This window comes from Saccostrea cucullata, unplaced genomic scaffold (assembly GCF_032062105.1).
Source record: "Saccostrea cucullata isolate Sc308-1 unplaced genomic scaffold, CSIRO_AGI_Scuc_v1 ctg229, whole genome shotgun sequence".
In the NCBI taxonomy this organism is placed as follows: domain Eukaryota; kingdom Metazoa; phylum Mollusca; class Bivalvia; order Ostreida; family Ostreidae; genus Saccostrea; species Saccostrea cuccullata.
In genome coordinates this window covers 337,521-356,298 of record NW_026928915.1, presented here as the reverse complement: position 1 = coordinate 356,298, position 18,778 = coordinate 337,521, and the positions used below count along the sequence as shown (strand labels likewise).

At 34.3% G+C, this 18,778-nt stretch overlaps 1 protein-coding gene across 1 annotated transcript in view; it reads right to left on the bottom strand.

Moving 5' to 3' along the window:
- Positions 1 to 4,244: 4,244 nt before the first annotated feature.
- Positions 4,245 to 18,778, bottom strand: part of LOC134279188 (MAM and LDL-receptor class A domain-containing protein 1-like) — a 96,968-nt gene continuing 82,434 nt past the window's right edge. Inside the window, exon 10 of the mRNA XM_062761539.1 lies at positions 4,245 to 4,408. Coding sequence (XP_062617523.1) covers positions 4,245 to 4,408 — 164 coding nt within the window. The remainder of the gene's footprint in view (positions 4,409 to 18,778) is intronic.

Below are 18,778 nucleotides of genomic sequence, written 5' to 3'. Positions count from 1 at the left end.
TTATGGTAAATGATGATTAGCAATTCGGTTGACATATGTTGCATCCCAAATAAAGCTACAGTTATTATTTCTGTACAAATTGAATCAGCTGATTGATCGAACAAACACAGATAATATTGGCAGAAAAAAATCATGACTAACTGTCGTAAAAGCCCTTGAGTGTATTTTTTCATACACACAGATTCAATACTTTTGACAATCTCACACATAAACTTAAAATTCAGAGGTTAAGAGGTTAAGATTCCGGAAAGATCCAATTTGTTTTACCGGTCCTTCGGACCGATTACATGAAGAAAATAACAGGACTTTCGAAATATTTACCAGTTTTGCCGGTGGGACCGGTGGATTTCAAAAACTCTGGTGTATTAAATAAACTAACTAAGTATATAGTTATGATGAGCAAGAGTGCTTCTTCCAAAATTGTGAATTTTATGGCCCCAGGGTCAGGGGTTCTGTTGTTACGGCAGGGCTCTATTGATTATATAGTTAAAATTCATTATTCTTTGCAAATCTTCTTCTCTGCTTCTGGGTATTAAATAAACTGACTAAGCACATAGTTATGATGAGCAAGAGTGCCTCTACCAAAATTGTGAATTTTATGGCCCCAGGGTTAGGGGTTCTGGTGTTAGGGCGGGGCTCTATTGATTATATAGTAAAAATACATTAATTCTTTGAAAATATTTTCCTTTGCTTCTGGGTTTTATGCCAATGATCCAAGTATATATATATATTTATGATGAAGAAAGGTGCATCAAGCAAAGTGGTTTCTTTATGCCCCCAGGGTCAGAGGGGGGTGGGAGGTTACATAGTCTGAAAATAAATTATTGCTTTGAAATCTGCTCTTTGGTATTAATCAACCATTTTATGATAACATTTGCAAAATTTTGAAATATGTAGCCCATGGGTCAGCGGTTCCTTTAGGGTGAGTAGCACAACTGGGTATAAAGTGGAAGTGCATTTTCTCTTTGTTACTCTGATCTACCTCTGGGTAATAAGTAAATAGAGTAAGCATTCTAAGTTAAAAATTATGATAAGCAATGGTGCCTCTTTCAAAATTGTAAATTGTGAATTTCATGGCCTCTGGTTTAAAACACGAACCAAATTTAATTGTTTGAAAGTTGTTACACAATACTCAGGTGACCTATAAGGCCCGTGGGCTTCTTGTACTTAATAGCTGATCAGTTGTTTCAATAAATTTCCATGCACCAGCTTTAAGGTCACACTTTTCCCAAGGGGCTTATGGTTTATAAACTAAATATTTACATTCCTTATTGAAATCCATTAGAAATCCACGACGTTCATATTTCTAGAACACACGCTAAACTTGTGACCACATGTTAGAATACACAGTAGGAACTATATGTATTTTCAATACTCTAGGAACATCAAAATGTAAAACGTTTTATTTCAGTTTAATGACAAGAGGCCCATGGGCCACATCGCTCACCTGAGCACTGTGGCTAGGAAAAAGTCGAAATTGGTTTATTATTGAAAAGTTTAAATCCAAAAGTAGTCCCATGACCAATCATGGCTTTGCTATTCTTGAGAAAAAGATTTTTAAAGAATTTTTCTATATATTTCATGTAAAACTTTGGTCAGCCATTGTGACCCCGCCCTACCCCTGGGGGTCATATTTTGAACAAACTTGAATCAACACTACCTGAGAATGCTTCCATATAAATATGATCAATTATGGCTTTGCTATTCTTGAGAAGAAGATTTTTAAAAAAATTTCCTAGATATTTCTGTGTAAAACTTTGGTCGGCCATTGTGGCCCCGCCCTACCCCCGGGGGTCATATTTTGAACAAATTTGAATCTACACTACCTAATGATGCTTCCATATAAATATGATCAATCATGGCTTTGTTATTCTTGAGAAGAAGATTTTTAAAGAATTTTCCCATATATTTCTATGTAAAACTTTGGTCGGCCATTGTGGCCCCGCCCTACCCCCGGGGGGCATGATTTGAATAAACTTGAATCTACACTACCTGAGACTGCTTCCATATAAATCTGATCAATCATGGCTTTGTTATTCTTGAGAAGAAGATTTTTAAAGAATTTTCCCATATATTTCTATGTAAAACTTTGGTCGGCCATTTTGGCCCCGCCCTACCCCCGGGGGTCATGATTTGAACAAACTTGAATCTACACTACCTGAGAATGCTTCCATATAAATATGATCAATTATGGCTTTGTTATTCTTGAGAAGAAGATTTTTAAAGAATTTTCCTATATATTTCTATGTAAAACTTTGGTCGGCCATTGTGGCCCGCCCTACCCCCGGGGGTCAAGATTTGAACAAATTTGAATCTACACTACCTGAGAATGCTTCCATATAAATATGATCAATTATGGCTTTGCTATTCTTGAGAAGAAGATTTTTAAAGCATTTTCCTATATATTTCTAGGTAAAACTTTGGTCGGCCATTGTGACCCCGCCCTAACCCCAGGGGTCATGATTTGAACAAATTTGAATCTACACTACCTAATGATGCTTCCATATAAATATGATCAATCATGGCTTTGTTATTCTTGAGAAGAAGATTTTTAAAGAATTTTCCCATATATTTCTATGTAAAACTTTGGTCGGCCATTGTGGCCCCGCCCTACCCCCGGGGGGCATGATTTGAACAAACTTGAATCTACACTACCTGAGAATGCTTCCATATAAATCTGATCAATCATGGCTTTGTTATTCTTGAGAAGAAGATTTTTAAAGAATTTTCCCATATATTTCTATGTAAAACTTTGGTCGGCCATTGTGGCCCCGCCCTACCCCCGGAGGTCATGATTTGTACAAATTTGAATCTACACTACCTAAGGATGCTTCCATATAAATATGATCAATCATGGCTTTGTTATTCTTGAGAAGAAGATTTTTAAAGAATTTTCCCATATATTTCTATGTAAAACTTTGGTCGGCCATTGTGGCCCCGCCCTACCCCCGGGGGGCATGATTTGAATAAACTTGAATCTACACTACCTGAGAATGCTTCCATATAAATCTGATCAATCATGGCTTTGTTATTCTTGAGAAGAAGATTTTTAAAGAATTTTCCCATATATTTCTATGTAAAACTTTGGTCGGCCATTTTGGCCCCGCCCTACCCCCGGGGGTCATGATTTGAACAAACTTGAATCTACACTACCTGAGACTGCTTCCATATAAATATGATCAATTATGGCTTTGTTATTCTTGAGAAGAAGATTTTTAAAGAATTTTCCTATATATTTCTATGTAAAACTTTGGTCGGCCATTGTGGCCCCGCCCTACCCCCGGGGGTCATGATTTGAACAAACTTGAATCTACACTACCTGAGCATGCTTCCATATAAATATGATGAATTATGGCTTTGTTATTCTTGAGAAGAAGATTTTTAAAGAATTTTCCTATATATTTCTATGTAAAACTTTGGTCGGCCATTTTGGCCCCGCCCTACCCCCGGGGGTCATGATTTGAACAAACTTGAATCTACACTACCTGAGGATGTTTCCCCATAAGTTTCATCTTTCCTGGCACAGTGGTTCTTGAGAAGAAGATTTGCCACCAAATTTTCATTAATTCCCAATTATCTCCCCTTTAATGAGAGCGTGGCCCTTCATTTGAACAAACTTGAATCCCCTTCACCCAAGGATACTTTGTGGCAAGTTTGGTTGAAATTGGCCCAGCGGTTCTTGAGAAGAAGTCAAAAATGTGAAAAGTTTACAGACTGACGGACGCCGGACAAAATGTGATCAGAAAAGCTCACTTGAGCTTTCAGCTCAGGTGAGCTAAAAACACTTTGTGGCCCAACCATGCATGATATGAAATATGAATTAAAAACACATTTCAAGGAGTTGCTATATTTATTCTAAATCTCAATTCCATAAATGAAAAGACCAAAAAAACAAAAACAAAATTAAATCTACACTTCCTGAGGATGCTTCCACATAAGTTTCATATTTCCATGCCTAATGGTTCTTGAGAAGATTTTTAAAAGATGCCATTAATTTTTCATCAATTCATAATTATCTCCCCTTGGAAGAGGGTTTGGCCCTTCATTTGAACAAACTTGAATCCCCTTCACCCAAGGATACTTTGACAAGTCTGGTTGAAATTGGCCAAGTGGTTCTTGAGAAGAAGATGAAAATGTGAAAAGTTTATGAAGACTATGACAACAACAGCGATGAAAGAAAATGGACAAATTTTGATCAGAAAAGCTCACTTGAGCCTTTGACTCATGTGAGCTAAAAATACAGCTTACTCATAGGTGCCATTTTCAGGAACAGTCCACATTTGTATTCCATGAAGAGACCCGCTGTCCACAATCTTGACATCTGTTTTGGTGGATTTATAAACCGAGTCACACTGGGACTGCATAGGGCCAGCTGATCCAAAGGCGTTGCAATTGATAAATTTATATTCTGGAAAGATAACAATCATAGTGCACAGGATAAAAAATCGGAAGGAAATATCAAACCAATCATAAATATCAATTATATTAATATAAATTGCTTGAATTCTACTAAGATACATGAATATAATAAGGATAATAAAAACTGTCCTGTCCTTTTTTCTAGCTGAACATAGTTACCTTACCCCCTTCCCTCGGGCTCCCCATCCATTAAACTATTTTTCCCGAAATAAAATCAATGGAAGAAATCAAATTGCATGTTGACATATGCTAGAGCTGAAGACTCCTCTAGTCTGCCATATATATGACTGTAACTTATCAAACACATTTGACATTGAAAACATTTGATATTGCAAATCTATCCGAGTGCCATCTCTAAATGTTTCTTCAGGGACTAACAAACTGAACTTCATTTCATATAAAATCTTTTATCACCTCTCATGGGTTTCTCATAGTTTTCTGTTTACTATGATATACAGCTAAACCTGCTTATAAAGAATCTCAGATTATAAAGAATTCTTGATTTCTAGATATAGCAAAGATCCAAAACCATTTCTTTACAAAAAGTTACCTTTGGGAGGAAAAAAAAAATAATAAAGAACAGAGTAAAAATCTGTACGTTGGAATTAATTGTTCTCCAATTCTTGATATCACGTACATTCTTGTAATTTTTCAGCAAACTCTACTCCTTTGATGTGACTTACAACTAGGATAACCAATGCTTTGTAGTACATTTTAAAATTTTTTTTACAGTTAATGTAACAAAAGGGACAGATTTTTTTCATGTTGTCACTCATGTTTCACACTGTCACAAAATCACGCTTTAATTCAATAAATTAACAACAAAACTTCAAATTCAATGATATAAACCCGACCCCGTCTATTAGTTTACTGTCAGTCGAGGCCTCAATACGGAAGCCGTGGGGAGAACAAACGAATTAAATCTAAGCTTGAGAAAGAGTGCAGAAATTGTTTTGATCAAAATACAACCATTCTCTTTCAAACTTAAGAAAGTGATATGAATTTTTTTTACTCAAATTAATGAAACGTTTTGAAAATCTAAAACTGAAAATATTAATTGTAAATCACACTTGTAAACAAAGTACTCTCCTGCATAGTATTTCGACTGCATACGCATCATTCATTGTTTACTTCTGGAAAATATTAATTCGGACCAAATGAAATTCGGACAATTCAAAAAGGTTTCTATTCTTAGCAATTTTTGAATTTTCTAGTCCAAAGTAAATGAAAAACGTGAGGATATATATATTATTAACACTTTTGTTTTAAGTGTGTTGCTTAACAAAATTAAGTTGTTATCTAAGCTTGATTTTAAAAAATCACCTTTGGGCCAAATTTTTTTTATTGGTTGTTTTACGGATCCGCCGACCCCATTTTTCTAAGTTTTGGAAAAAAAATAAAAATTCCATTCAATCCTTTTTTTATAATCGCCGATCGAACTTTACTTCAATCATATGAAAAAAATCCGGAAATGACCGTACATTGTTATACCCCCCGCTTGAAAAGCGGGAGGTATATAGTAATCGGGATTTCCGTCCGTCCGTCCATCTGTACGTCCGTCCGTCCGTCTGTTACGCTTTATCTCTTATCCACAACTCCTCTTATACTACTGAGTAAAATTTAATGAAACTTTCACAGAATCTTTATTACATATTGCCATCGTGCACCTCCTATTTTACTTTTTTATTCGACACGTATTTTAGGTTTCCCAGAGCAAAACATGGACATTGCCATTTTTTGTTTACCTATGACGTCACATAATAGAAGCTTCTGGATAACATTGATAGGAGGAGTTATTCCTCTTTACACATTACCGTAAAACAATATAAAGCAACACATCGACATTATGGGAGGCGGGGGGTATCATTTAGTGAGCTCATTGCTCACAGTACCTCTAGTTTGAATTTTACTTAGTTGTGATCAGAATCATGTAAACGCTTCCACTATTGACCCTCAAAAAAAAAAAAACCCTGCAAGCGTTTTATAGTCAGAGATGAAATAAGTATGACGGCCATGTGAAACATTTTAGGTTTTTCAAAACAGAATATAAATGTTTTAAGGACAGTAGTACATGTATGACAGTTTTTATGAACTGATCAGACTGGTGATTATTCTATTATGATGTTATCTGATCAGCGAATGGAGTGTGGTGGTTGAGGAAATTACAGCCAAAACCAACGAATCTGATGTTATCACTTGCACTCCATCCGACACCCATAACTTTTCTTTGAGGGTATGGCGAATTTTTAAACAGTTATATCTAATGGTTAGTTAACAGTTCATATATTATTTATGACAATTTTAAAAGAACATGTTTGACTGTATTTTAAAAATCTGCAAGACGTGTTGTCAATTGTTAAAATGTCAGAGAAATAAAAGATTTTTTGTCTTTCAGTACTGCTCAGTACTTTGATTATTTTTAGTCCATTTTTTTTGGAGGGGTTAGGGCATGAAAGTAAAATATTTATTTTGTTCTTTCATGATATTTAAAATGTTTGTATTCAGTAGCCTTTTAATACAAACAATCAATATACAATACAAAAGACCATATGGTCCATGAAGCTCACGAGTAATACCCCTACATGCCCCTACCCCTAAAAAAATACCTTACATGCCATAAACAAAGACAATGTTAAAATTTCCAGCATTTTTGAGGAGCAGTTGCTGAGAAAACTGTGACAGAAACTTGTTACAGATGGATAAACACACAAACAGACCTCTTTTGTGCATTAAATAACATGCAGTTTTAACAATTTTAAAAAATATGGTGTAAGGTAAAAATATAGGATTTGCATTTCCTCAGAAAGCTTCCACTTAATTAAGTTTGAGCTTATCTGGTCAAGTTGTTTAGAAAATTTTATTTTTAATGACCCTTTCCATTTTTTGCATTTTCTTGTTTATCTCCCTTAGAAGGGGGGGGGGGGTATTTGGCCCTTCATTTTCACAATTTATAACTTCTTTTACCAAGGGACTCTTTTTAAACTTACAGATGAATGGACAATGGGCGATCAGAAAAGCTCACTTGAGCTTTCAGCACAGGGGAGCAAAACATCGTAGAAATACATATACAGTATGAATAACAACAAACTGGAAATAGTTAACTAGTAGTATCACAAGGAAAATAGAAAATTTAATAAATACTAAACTTTTTGTTTTGTGGTTCAATATTAAAATTCCCACAGGAAAAGATTTTTTTTCCGTTTGCCATTTGACCAAACATTAGCATTGTCCTAATCTGCTTATTCTCTCTTCCATACTTAAATTAAGCTGACTTTATAAATAAGAAATTTTGTGAGACAGGCTATCTAGTGCTAGGACATGTTAATCATCTTCTTTAAGCAGATGTCTCATACAAAACTTTCTTTAAAATCACACAAATAACTCAAGTGGATAATGGGCAAGGGGTCCATTATAAGACCAAACTAATGCTGTGCTAAACATGTACTGAACAATCTTTCTAGTATGAACCAGAAGCGAAAAAATAGGCCCCAGGCCTCTTCCTCTTCTAAATCAAATTTAAGAAACCAGAAGTCTCTGTCAAGACTGTAGCTCTACTGGTTTGTACTTATCAAAAACCATTGCACTATTTTATGCATCTTTGTGTAGTCTACTTGTGTGCCAACTTATTTTGAAATCAAACTAAAACTGTAGAAGGAGTAGCGTTTTAAAAGAATTTCACAGAAAATTCTATTTTTAGTAACCATGGTAACACAGTTCATCGAAATCAAAAACCGATGCACTATTCTATGTATCTTAGTGTAGTCTACTTGTGTGCCAAGTTAAATTGAAATCAGACCAAAACTGTAGAATGAGTAGCATTTTAAAGGAATTTCACAGAAAATTTTATTTTTAGTAACCATGGCAACACCGTTCATCGAAATCAAAAACCAATGCACTATTCTATGTATCTTAGTGTAGTCTACATGTGTGCCAAGTTATACTGTAATCAGACCAAAACTGTAGAAGGAGTAGCGTTTTAAAGGAATTTCACAGAAAATTCTATTTTTAGTCACCATGGCAACACCGTTCATAGAAATTAAAAACCGATGCACTATTCTACGTATCTTAGTGTAGTCTACTTGTGTGCCAAGTAATACTGAAATCAGACTAAAATTGTAGGAAGAGTAGCGTTTTGAAAAATTGTTTACAGACAGACGGACGGACGCCGGACGCATCACTATCGCATAAGCTCTTCTGGTCTCTGACCAGTAGAGCTAAAAACTACAATCAAATTCTTAATCTCATTTCTGCATGGTTATACCTTTAATCATCAAGAGCGTACAGACAGAATTACATTAACCTAAAAACAAAAGATGCACACTTCTTAAAATTCAATCTTTTTAAAAGATTAATTTATACATACTGTACGTACTATCATACAGTACCATTTGCTTTGGAATTGTGTTTCATACATAAACATTTATAAAGCTTTTACAATCAATGATATAATCTTATTAAACATAATTCAAAGAGACATTTGTTTATGTTGAATCCAGACTGACTCGGTCATAAGCCATGGCAGATGCCGAGACAAACTTCTTCCATTTGAAATGTCACTAATTAATCCTCATGATCTTCTAACAGCTAGCACTATGGTGTCTTGGAGTCATTTCCTTCGATTATATATTTTCTTCTTGATCTGTGACTTGCATGCTAAAGGATTCTTTATCATGTCATGAGGAGAATTATTGGAGTACCACATCAGATATACTCTAAATGAAATCATGAAATATTAACTAAAGTAAATATGTTACTATTATTAGCCTCTCGCTGAGAGAAAACCTTCTTTGTTTAATTTATTATTGTCCCCCGCGAAAGCGAGGGGACATTAAATCTCATTCGTCTGTCCATCCGTCTGTCTGTCCGTCACAAAAACTTTAACCTTACCCATAACTTTTGATTTAGTAGAGCTATGACTTTCATGTTTCACATGTGTATTCCTTGTGATAAGACCTTTCTTTGGGTTCCACCAAATTTTACCTTTTTGACCTTGGAATTGACCCACTTTTACACAAATATTCCAAACTTTTACTTTGGCCATAACTTTTGATTGGTAGAAACTATAGGACTTCCATATTTCACATATATATTCTTTGTGACAAGGCCTTTCATTGGATACCAACAACTTTGACTTTTTGACCTTGACCTTGGAGATTTCCGTACTTATGAAAAAAAAATTTTTACCTTGACCATAACTTTTAAACGGTATGGGCTAGGGCTTTCATACTTCATATATGTAATTCTTGTGAGAAGACCTTTCATTGGATACCAAGAATGTTGACCCTTTGACCTTGACCTTGGAGTTTGACCTACTTTTATAAACTTTGACCTTGGCCACAACTTTTGAACAGTAGATACTAGGACTTTCATATTTCACTTATGTATTTTTTGTGGTGTCACCTTTCATTTGATATCAACAACCTTGACCTTTTTACCTTGACCTTGGAGATTTTTTTGTACTTATGAAAAAACTTTAACCTTGACCATAACTTTTGAATGGTAAGGGCTAGGGCTTTCATACTTCACATATGTAATCGTTGTGAGAAGACTTTTCATTGGATACCAAGAACTCTAACCCTTTGACCTTGACCTTGAAGTTCAGTGATGATTTCTAAATAAATGGCATATGATAGGGTGTTCATATTACACACAACATATCATAAAAAATGACATCTCAACCACAAAGACAACGAAAGTAGAGGACCACAATTCCTTGAATTTGATTGCTTTTTAAAATTTTTTTAAAAACTTAAGTTTTAACAAACTTATGTCATTGGTTGCTGAGTAAGATTTATGGTCTGAAGGACCTAAAGAAAACTTAAAAAACCAGAAGTCTCTGTCGAGACTGTAGCTCTACTGGTTTGTACTGATCAAAAACCGATGCACAGAATTATGTATCTTAGTGTAGTCTACTTGTGTGATAAGTTACGCTGAAATCAGACCAAAACTGTAGAAGGAGTAGCATTTTAAGGTAGGTCGCGGGTTTGCTTTTGTCATCAATTTTGGTACACAATTTTGACGATTCGAGCGGTTGTTTTGTGCACATTTGATTATGATGTCAGTTACGTCACAAAGGCAACGTCACGTTGTTTCCCGTTTAATTCTCTGCAAATGACTTCAAGTCTGTACGAATTTAAAAGTAGATTTAACACAAAGTGCATGCTTTTGTACGTAAACCTCGTACATGTTTTATAATTAAATTTCAGTCTGAATGCTGGTGTGATAATATGTAATGTCTTAGGACTGATTAAATACAATACCAAGTGAAAGCAATAAATTATATTTGAAGTGTAACTAAACTGCTTAAAGTCAATCAGAATAAATCAGCGTAAAAGTTATGGCAGAAAGAAAGTTTTCATGAATAAAAAAAATTGCTTAGCGAGAAACATGAGGGATTGTATGTGCGCACGTTATTTGAGACTCAGGGTAACTTGACTTCAAATCAAAGCCGGGGCGAAAATATGCGTATACCTTTCAGGATGTAAAATTAATCCTCATCACTAAAAACGAGTTATACATTTGTATTTAATTACAAGTATTTTCCTGTGTTTTTTTTTAATTATCATTATTAATATTGGTTGGTTGTTATGTATTTAAATCTCGTGCACTCGCCTTGTTTTGCTTACTAATACCGGGTAAATTGTGAAATGCATTTAAAAACCAAATTAATTCAAAAACTTGGATTTTAAGACTTACAAACACTGAAAACAATTTACAAGTATGATTTTTTTTTCTATATATTTTTTATGACAAAAACTCAACGTGTAAAAGCTAAATGGAAGTGTTTTACTTTTTGCGTATTGAAATTTAATTCAGAAAATTCGAAATTAAAAAAAGCTTGAGATTTAGAGCCATGTACTATAGCTTGCGACGAATATAGAAAGAACATTGAAGGTAAACCCCCCCCCCCCCCCGCCCACTTATTTCCTCATTATAGGGATGTTTTCCGTACCGTTTTCAAATAAAGTGATCAAATTTTTGTTTTATGTCTGAAATCCTATTGACCGTGCATTTCCTAAAAATACAGGTACTTATATTTTTTCACTCGCGGTCAACATTGTCGCTGCATGTTAATGTCGCTGCACGAGGATTATTTATACCTTTCATTCTGACTTTGTGATCACAATATGAATTTCACAATACTAGTGAAAATAAGTTGCTGGTCATCCTAATATGTCTCCGCAATGAATTAAATGATGAATAAAATTAAATTTGGTATCGATATCACCTTTTAATTCTTGCATATTCTATAGGTCAATATATTTATACTCGTACTGTAAACGTGACTACGATCAAGATATGACGTTGTAGATATTAATAACGTCATAAACGCCACATTTTAGTATTTTAAAAGAAAACTTTGAAATTACTTAGCAAAAAATCTAGCGAGAAGACATATTGCTTTTTTAATTTTAATGGTTTTGTTTTTACCTCATCTTGACATTTTGAAATTCCTGAATAATTCATCTACGTCTTTAAAAAGTTATCCAACCTTTTTAAAAGAAACTATTTTCAGAAATTGGCTTAAAAACGTCATTTTCCCATATATTTCAATGGTAAAAGCGTCAAAAAGGATTAAAAACTATACCGCGTTTACAGTACTATAACATTAAAAATACTTAGGCAAATTTAAAAAAAATTGCAGATGATACGCTTTAAATTCTCAGGAACATTTTATCAAATTTTCAGGATATGTTTTCTCGTAAGAATTTTTAAGCAGCAAACCCGCGACCTACCTTAAAGGAATTCCACAAAAAATTCTACTTTTAGTAACCATGGCTACACCGTTCATTGAAATAAAAAACCGATGCACTATTAAATGTAAATTGGTGTAGTTTACTTGTGTGCCAAGTGATAATGAAATCAGACCAAAACTGTAGAAGGAGTAGCGTTTTAAAGGAATTTCTCTAAAAATTCTATTTTTAGTAACCATTGCAACACTGCTCACTGAAATCAAAAACCGATGCACTATTTCATGTATCTTAGTGTAGTCTACTTGTGTGCCAAGTGATATTGAAATGAGACTAAAACTGTAGAAGGAGTAGCGTTTTAAAAAAATTTCACAGAAAATTCTATTTTTAGTAACCATGGCAATATCGTTCATCGAAATCAAAAACCGATGCTCTATTTTATGTATCTTAGTGTAGTCTACTTGTGTGCCAAGTTATATTGAAATCAGACTAAAACTGTAAAAGGAGTAGCGTTTTAAAGGAATTTCACAGAAAATTCTATTTTTAGTAACCATGGCAACATCGTTCATCAAAATCAAAAACCGATGCATTATTTTATGTATCTTAGTGTAGTCTACTAGTGTGCCAAGTGATATTGAAATGAGACTAAAACTGTAGAAGGAGTAGCATTTTAAAGGAATTTCACAGAAAATTCTATTTTTAGTAACCATGGCAACATCGTTCAGCGAAATCAAAAACCGATGCACCATTTCATGTATCTTAGTGTAGTCTACTTGTGTGCCAAGTAATACTGAAATCAGACCAAAACTGTAGAAGGAGTAGCGTTTTAAAGAAATTCCACAGAAAATTCTATTTTTAGTAACCATGGCATCACCACTCATCGAAATCAAAAACCAATGCACTATTTTATGTATCTTAGTGTAGTCTACTTGTGTGCCAAGTAATATTGAAATCAGACCAAAACTGTAGAAGGAGTAGCGTTTTAAAGGAATTTCTCAGAAAATTCTATTTTTAGTAACCATGGCAACATCGTTCAGCGAAATCAAAAACCGATGCACTATTTTATGTATCTTAGTGTAGTCTACTTGTGTGCCAAGTTATATTGAAATCAGAACAAAACTGTAGAAGGAGTAGCGTTTTAAAGGAATTTCTCAGAAAATTCTATTTTTAGTAACCATGGCAACACCGTTTATCGAAATCAAAAACCGATGCACTATTTTATGTATCTTAGTGTAGTCTACTTGTGTGCCAAGTTAAATTGAAATCAGACTAAAATTGTAGGAGGAGTAGCATTTTGAAAAATTGTTTACAGACAGACGGACAGACAGACAACTAGACAGACAGACGGACGGACGCCGGACGCATTACTATCGCATAAGCTCTTCTGGTCTCTGACCAGTAGAGCTAAAAAACATTTTTGGATTAAAAAAGAAACAAGGGCACTGCAAAGCAGGGCATCCTTTTACAACAGAGCACATCTAAAAATCAAAGAAGGTGCAGCATTCAACATTGATCCCAATACAAATCATGTCACCTCCATTTTGCACAAGGACAAACTAACACATACACACACATATATACATAAATGCACACACACAATTAACCATGCTATTACTATATTAGGCCAAAAATAAAACCAGAAGTCTCTGTCGAGACTGTAGCTCTACTGGTTTGTACTTAGCATTTTAAAGGAATTTCACAGAAAATTCTATTTTTAGTAACCATGGCAACACTGTTCATTGAAATCAAAAACCGATGCACTATTCTATGTATCTTAGTGTAGTCTACTTGTGTGCCAAGTTATATTGAAATCAGACCAAAACTGTAGGAGGAGTAGCGTTTTAAAGGAATTTCACAGAAAATTCTATTTTTAGTAACCATGGCAACACCGTTCATTGAAATCAAAAACCGATGCACTATTCTATGTATCTTAGTGTAGTCTACTTGTGTGCCAAGTTATATTGAAATCAGACCAAAACTGTAGGAGGAGTAGCGTTTTAAAGGAATTTCACAGAAAATTCTATTTTTAGTAACCATGGCAACACCGTTCATTGAAATCAAAAACCGATGCACAGAATCTATGTATCTTAGTGTAGTCTACTTGTGTGCCAAGTTATATTGAAATCAGACAAAAACTGTAGAAGGAGTAGCGTTTGAAAGGAATTTCACAGAAAATTATATTTTTAGTAACCATGGCAACACCATTCATTGAAATCAAAAACCGATGCACTATTCTATGTATCTTAGTGTAGTCTACTTGTGTGCCAAGTTATATTGAAATCAGACAAAAAATGTAGAAGGAGTAGCGTTTCAAAGGAATTTCACAGAAAATTCTATTTTTAGTAACAATGGCAACACCGTTCACCACAATTAAAAACCGATACACTATTCAGTGTATCATAGTGTAGTCTACTTGTGTGCCAAGTTATATTGAAATCAGACCAAAGCTGTAGAAGGAGTAGCATTTTAAAGGAATTTCACAGAAAATTCCATTTTTAGTAACCATGGCAACACCGTTCATTGAAATCAAAAACTGATGCATTATTCTATGTATCTTACTGTAGTCTACTTGTGTGCCAAGTTATATTGAAATCAGACCAAAACTGTAGAAGGAGTAGCATTTTAAAGGAATTTCATAGAAAATTCTATTTTTAGTAACCATGGCAACACCGTTCATCGAAATTAAAAACCGATGCACTATTCTATGTATTTTAGTGTAGTCTACTTGTATGCCAAGTTATATTGAAATCAGACCAAAACTGTAGGAGGAGTAGCGTTTTGAAAAATTGTTTACAGACAGATGGACAGACAGACGGACAGACAGACAGACAGACAGACAGACGGACGGACGCCGGACGCATTACTATCGCATAAGCTCTTCTGGTCTCTGACCAGTAGAGCTAATTAGCTTTGTTTGGCATTGCCTTCTGACTCAGGTAAATCGGTGCGGTCCAAAGAATTTTTTTCAGCTGATACAGATCGTAATTTTTTTTCGTTCTACATATCCAGATTTAGGTGTCTGTACGTTTGAATAATATACAAAATGGGAAAGAATCATGTTAACGCTTGATTGATCGAACAGTCTTCATTTAAAAGCGTCTATATGATGTTCAATATGTGTATCAAAAATCCAAGCATGGCTGTCGAAAGCGGTTAAACTTTGTATAACAGAAGTTGATGGCATGACTCTCTGCAATAATGTGTGTAGTGTCAAAAACATACTGACAAATCAGTTATACCAGTTTGAATTAGAAATTTCAAGGTACAATGTTCTGTCCAATTTGCTAGATGAATCTAGCGGCCATGCTTGGATTCGTGCATGTGAAAAGAACTTTATGCCAATTCAATATCGATGATTTTTTATACCATGTATATTAAAAGTTTTAAAATAATATTGGTTTGAAAATGAATAACAACTTGAAATTAATTCGGACTGTTGTTGTTGTTAAACAATCGGAAACCCATGATGCCCGAAAACTAAAAACATTTCTGAAATTGAAAAAAAAAAATTTTCCCTATACCTACTGACCCAAATGTATTAAAGCTGAGTCGGCAATGCCAAACCAACAATATTTTAATTGTGGCCTTATAAACCTCCAACTCTGTTGTAAGGGTATTGAGCAGAACTTAACTGGATCAGCTGACTGTATTTAGGGGGTGCTTTATAAACCACCACTTGAGGTTGATTTGAAATGAAATTTTCCTTAAAAAATATAGATAGGCCCGGCCCGTTTACTAAAATTAAGGAGCAGTTTTGCTACAACCATTTCCTGTTAAATAATATTAGGGGGTGGTGTTAAGATAAGGCAGCAATGTAACCAACTCTGAGGGAATTGTTTCACTGGTATGGTTTTTTAGTGGGACAGTTGCCTGTAAGTATTCTGTGAAACAAACAAATTTGTAATCTTATCAAGGTTCAAAATTAGTGTAATTGTGAGGTCTGCATGCTTTTTTCTGTGTAACACTGATCTAGATCTTGTCCCACATAAAAAAAAAACAAAAAAACAAGAGATGTTTGAAAAACACTTAGCCCCCCTCCCCCTCACCCAAATTGGAATTTTTCCAAGTCCAAGGGGCATAACTCTATCAACCAGAAGTCTCTGTCGAGACTGAAGCTCTACTGGTTTGTACTTATAGCAAAGGAAAAGAAAAGTTCTTAAGCAGTTGGGAATTGAAACTTTACCACAGCAATAAAAAGAATAACTAGAAAAGAAACTCGTTGCGAGCAACGAGAGGTCTTCCGTCTGATTCTGAAAAAAAAACCCGTAAAATCGAGCTGAAAAAAGTGATCAAACTTCTTATGGAAACAAAGGGGATTAAGCCCGAATTGCCAGCGTGAAAATACAATGCGCTTACTATTACGCTATTGGGACCACAGCTCTAAATGTATTTGTATATACTTCTGCAACAGTACATCTGTCTCAGAATAATGAAAGGCGAATTACTATTCATAATTTTGCGTCAAACGCCACGAGTAAATCTTTGCACCTTTTCTTTGGAATGTTCCATTAAATAGGTGTGATAGCTTCAATGGAAAGAAAAAAGAACGTTCTTATAGCTAAATTATCAGAAGACAGTATAATTACAGTATAATTAACACATTTTACAATTTTCATATTGTATATGAGCAAGTAACACCAAAGCAGTGAAACAGTTATGAATTTTTAACTTTTTAAAATTTCCTGTTTTTCCCCTAAGTGAACTATCCCGATTAGCTAAGCTTTCATGAAAAGATTGAAATGTTTTGCCGAAAAACATGTGTCGCACGAAGACAGTCAAGGAATCGGATACCATTTATGCTCAATAACTTGAATCAGATCTTTGAGACAAGAATGTTAATATAAACTTCATTTAGCGATCTTTTAAAAAATTGTTATCTTATTTTGTCTTTTCTATTATTTTCATATGACAAGTGTGCATGGGAAAACAAATTGTAATTTTTATACATACTATATTCATTGATATTGTTTCTAGAAAAACTATTACTTATAACTATGATTTAAGATCTGTTTTCACGTGTTGCAAATCAGAAGGTACCGATATAAGGTATCTAATTTCATTTTCACATTTAGTCTTTTCTTTTTCTACTTTGAGAACCAGACAAAACCAATTATAGAAGATGCTTAAGAAGAACATAGTTCGACACACAAATGCAACGTAACTACGACGTGACAACCCAAGTATACCTTTACATTTCATTTTTCCTTGTGTTACTTTCGTTCAAGCAAACGCTCGGTTGACTCCGTAAACCTCTATTGCGAAATGTCGGAGTTAACAGAGACAGCCGCCATCTTGGACCCACTTCAGATTTTTAAATGCTAATATCTAGAGTATCTATTTACCAATATTCAAACAAATTATATGGTGAGCATTATAAGAAAGGTTTCTATTAACATACCAAAAATGAATGAAAAATATTAAAAAACAAAAAAAGTTAGAAAATACTATTTTTTAAATTTGCATATCGTAATGAGCGGAAGTATTGACGACGCACGAAAAGGTGATTCTGCAAACCAGAAAGTCACGAACTATTGTCTCCAATAAGTCTCCAGGTCATATCTTTCGTCATTTTCGATAAAAAGGGGTGACAAAATTGCATTTTAAAATCAGGAAATTATCCATAACTTGGCACCGGAAGCGAATTTTCCAAAAAGCGGAATTTTATATAAAATTCATATAATGACGCATAATTCCTAAAAATTTCATTGAAAACGGCTGAATAGTTCTCGAGAAATCGCCTGCACAAAATTTTGGTCAAAAAAAGAATAATAACTAGATGAGAAACTCGTTGCGAGCAACGAGAGGTCTTCCATCCGATTCCGGCAAGAAAGCGTAAAATCGACCGAAAAAAGTAAACAAAAATTGCACACAAGAGGGATTGAGTTGCCAGCATGAAAATCCAACGAGCTAAACATTACAGTATTGGGACCTCTGCTCTGAATGTTCTTGTATATACCTCTGTATAACAGTGCTTTTTGTCTTAGAATTATGAAAGGCGAGTCACTATTCATAATTTCGCGCCAAACGCTACAAGTTAATCATAGCGCCTTTTCTTTGGAATGTTCTATTAAATAGGTGTGATAGCTTCAATGAAATAAAAAATGTGTTCTTATAGCCTAAAATTCGAGGATTAGAAAGTACCCGGTATATTAAACACATTTTACAAATTCCATATCGTTTGTAAGCAAGTGACACTAAAGCGGTGAAACAGTTATGGATTTTTAACTTTTTAAAAATTCCCTGTTTATCCCCAAAGTGAACTCTCCCGATTAGTTAAACTTTCATGAAAAGGTTGAACTGTTTCGCCGAAAAAAATGCTCGCCTTACGACGGTCAGGGAATTGGATACCATTTATGCTCAATAACTTGAATCAGCTCTTTGAGACAAGAATGCTGATATAAACTCCATTAAACGATCTGTCAAAAAATGGTTCTCTTATTTTTGTCTTTTCTATTAGTTTAATATGACACGAATGTGCATCGGAAAGACATTGGTTAAGTTTTATACTTACAATTTCATTGATATTCTTTCTGAGAGAGTATTACTTATAACTATGATTTAAGATCTGTTTTTCCGTCGTGCACAAGATATTAAACATCGAATTTCATTTGCATAATATTATTATGTCTCTTCTTTTTTTTTACTTTGAGATCCAGCCAAAACCCATT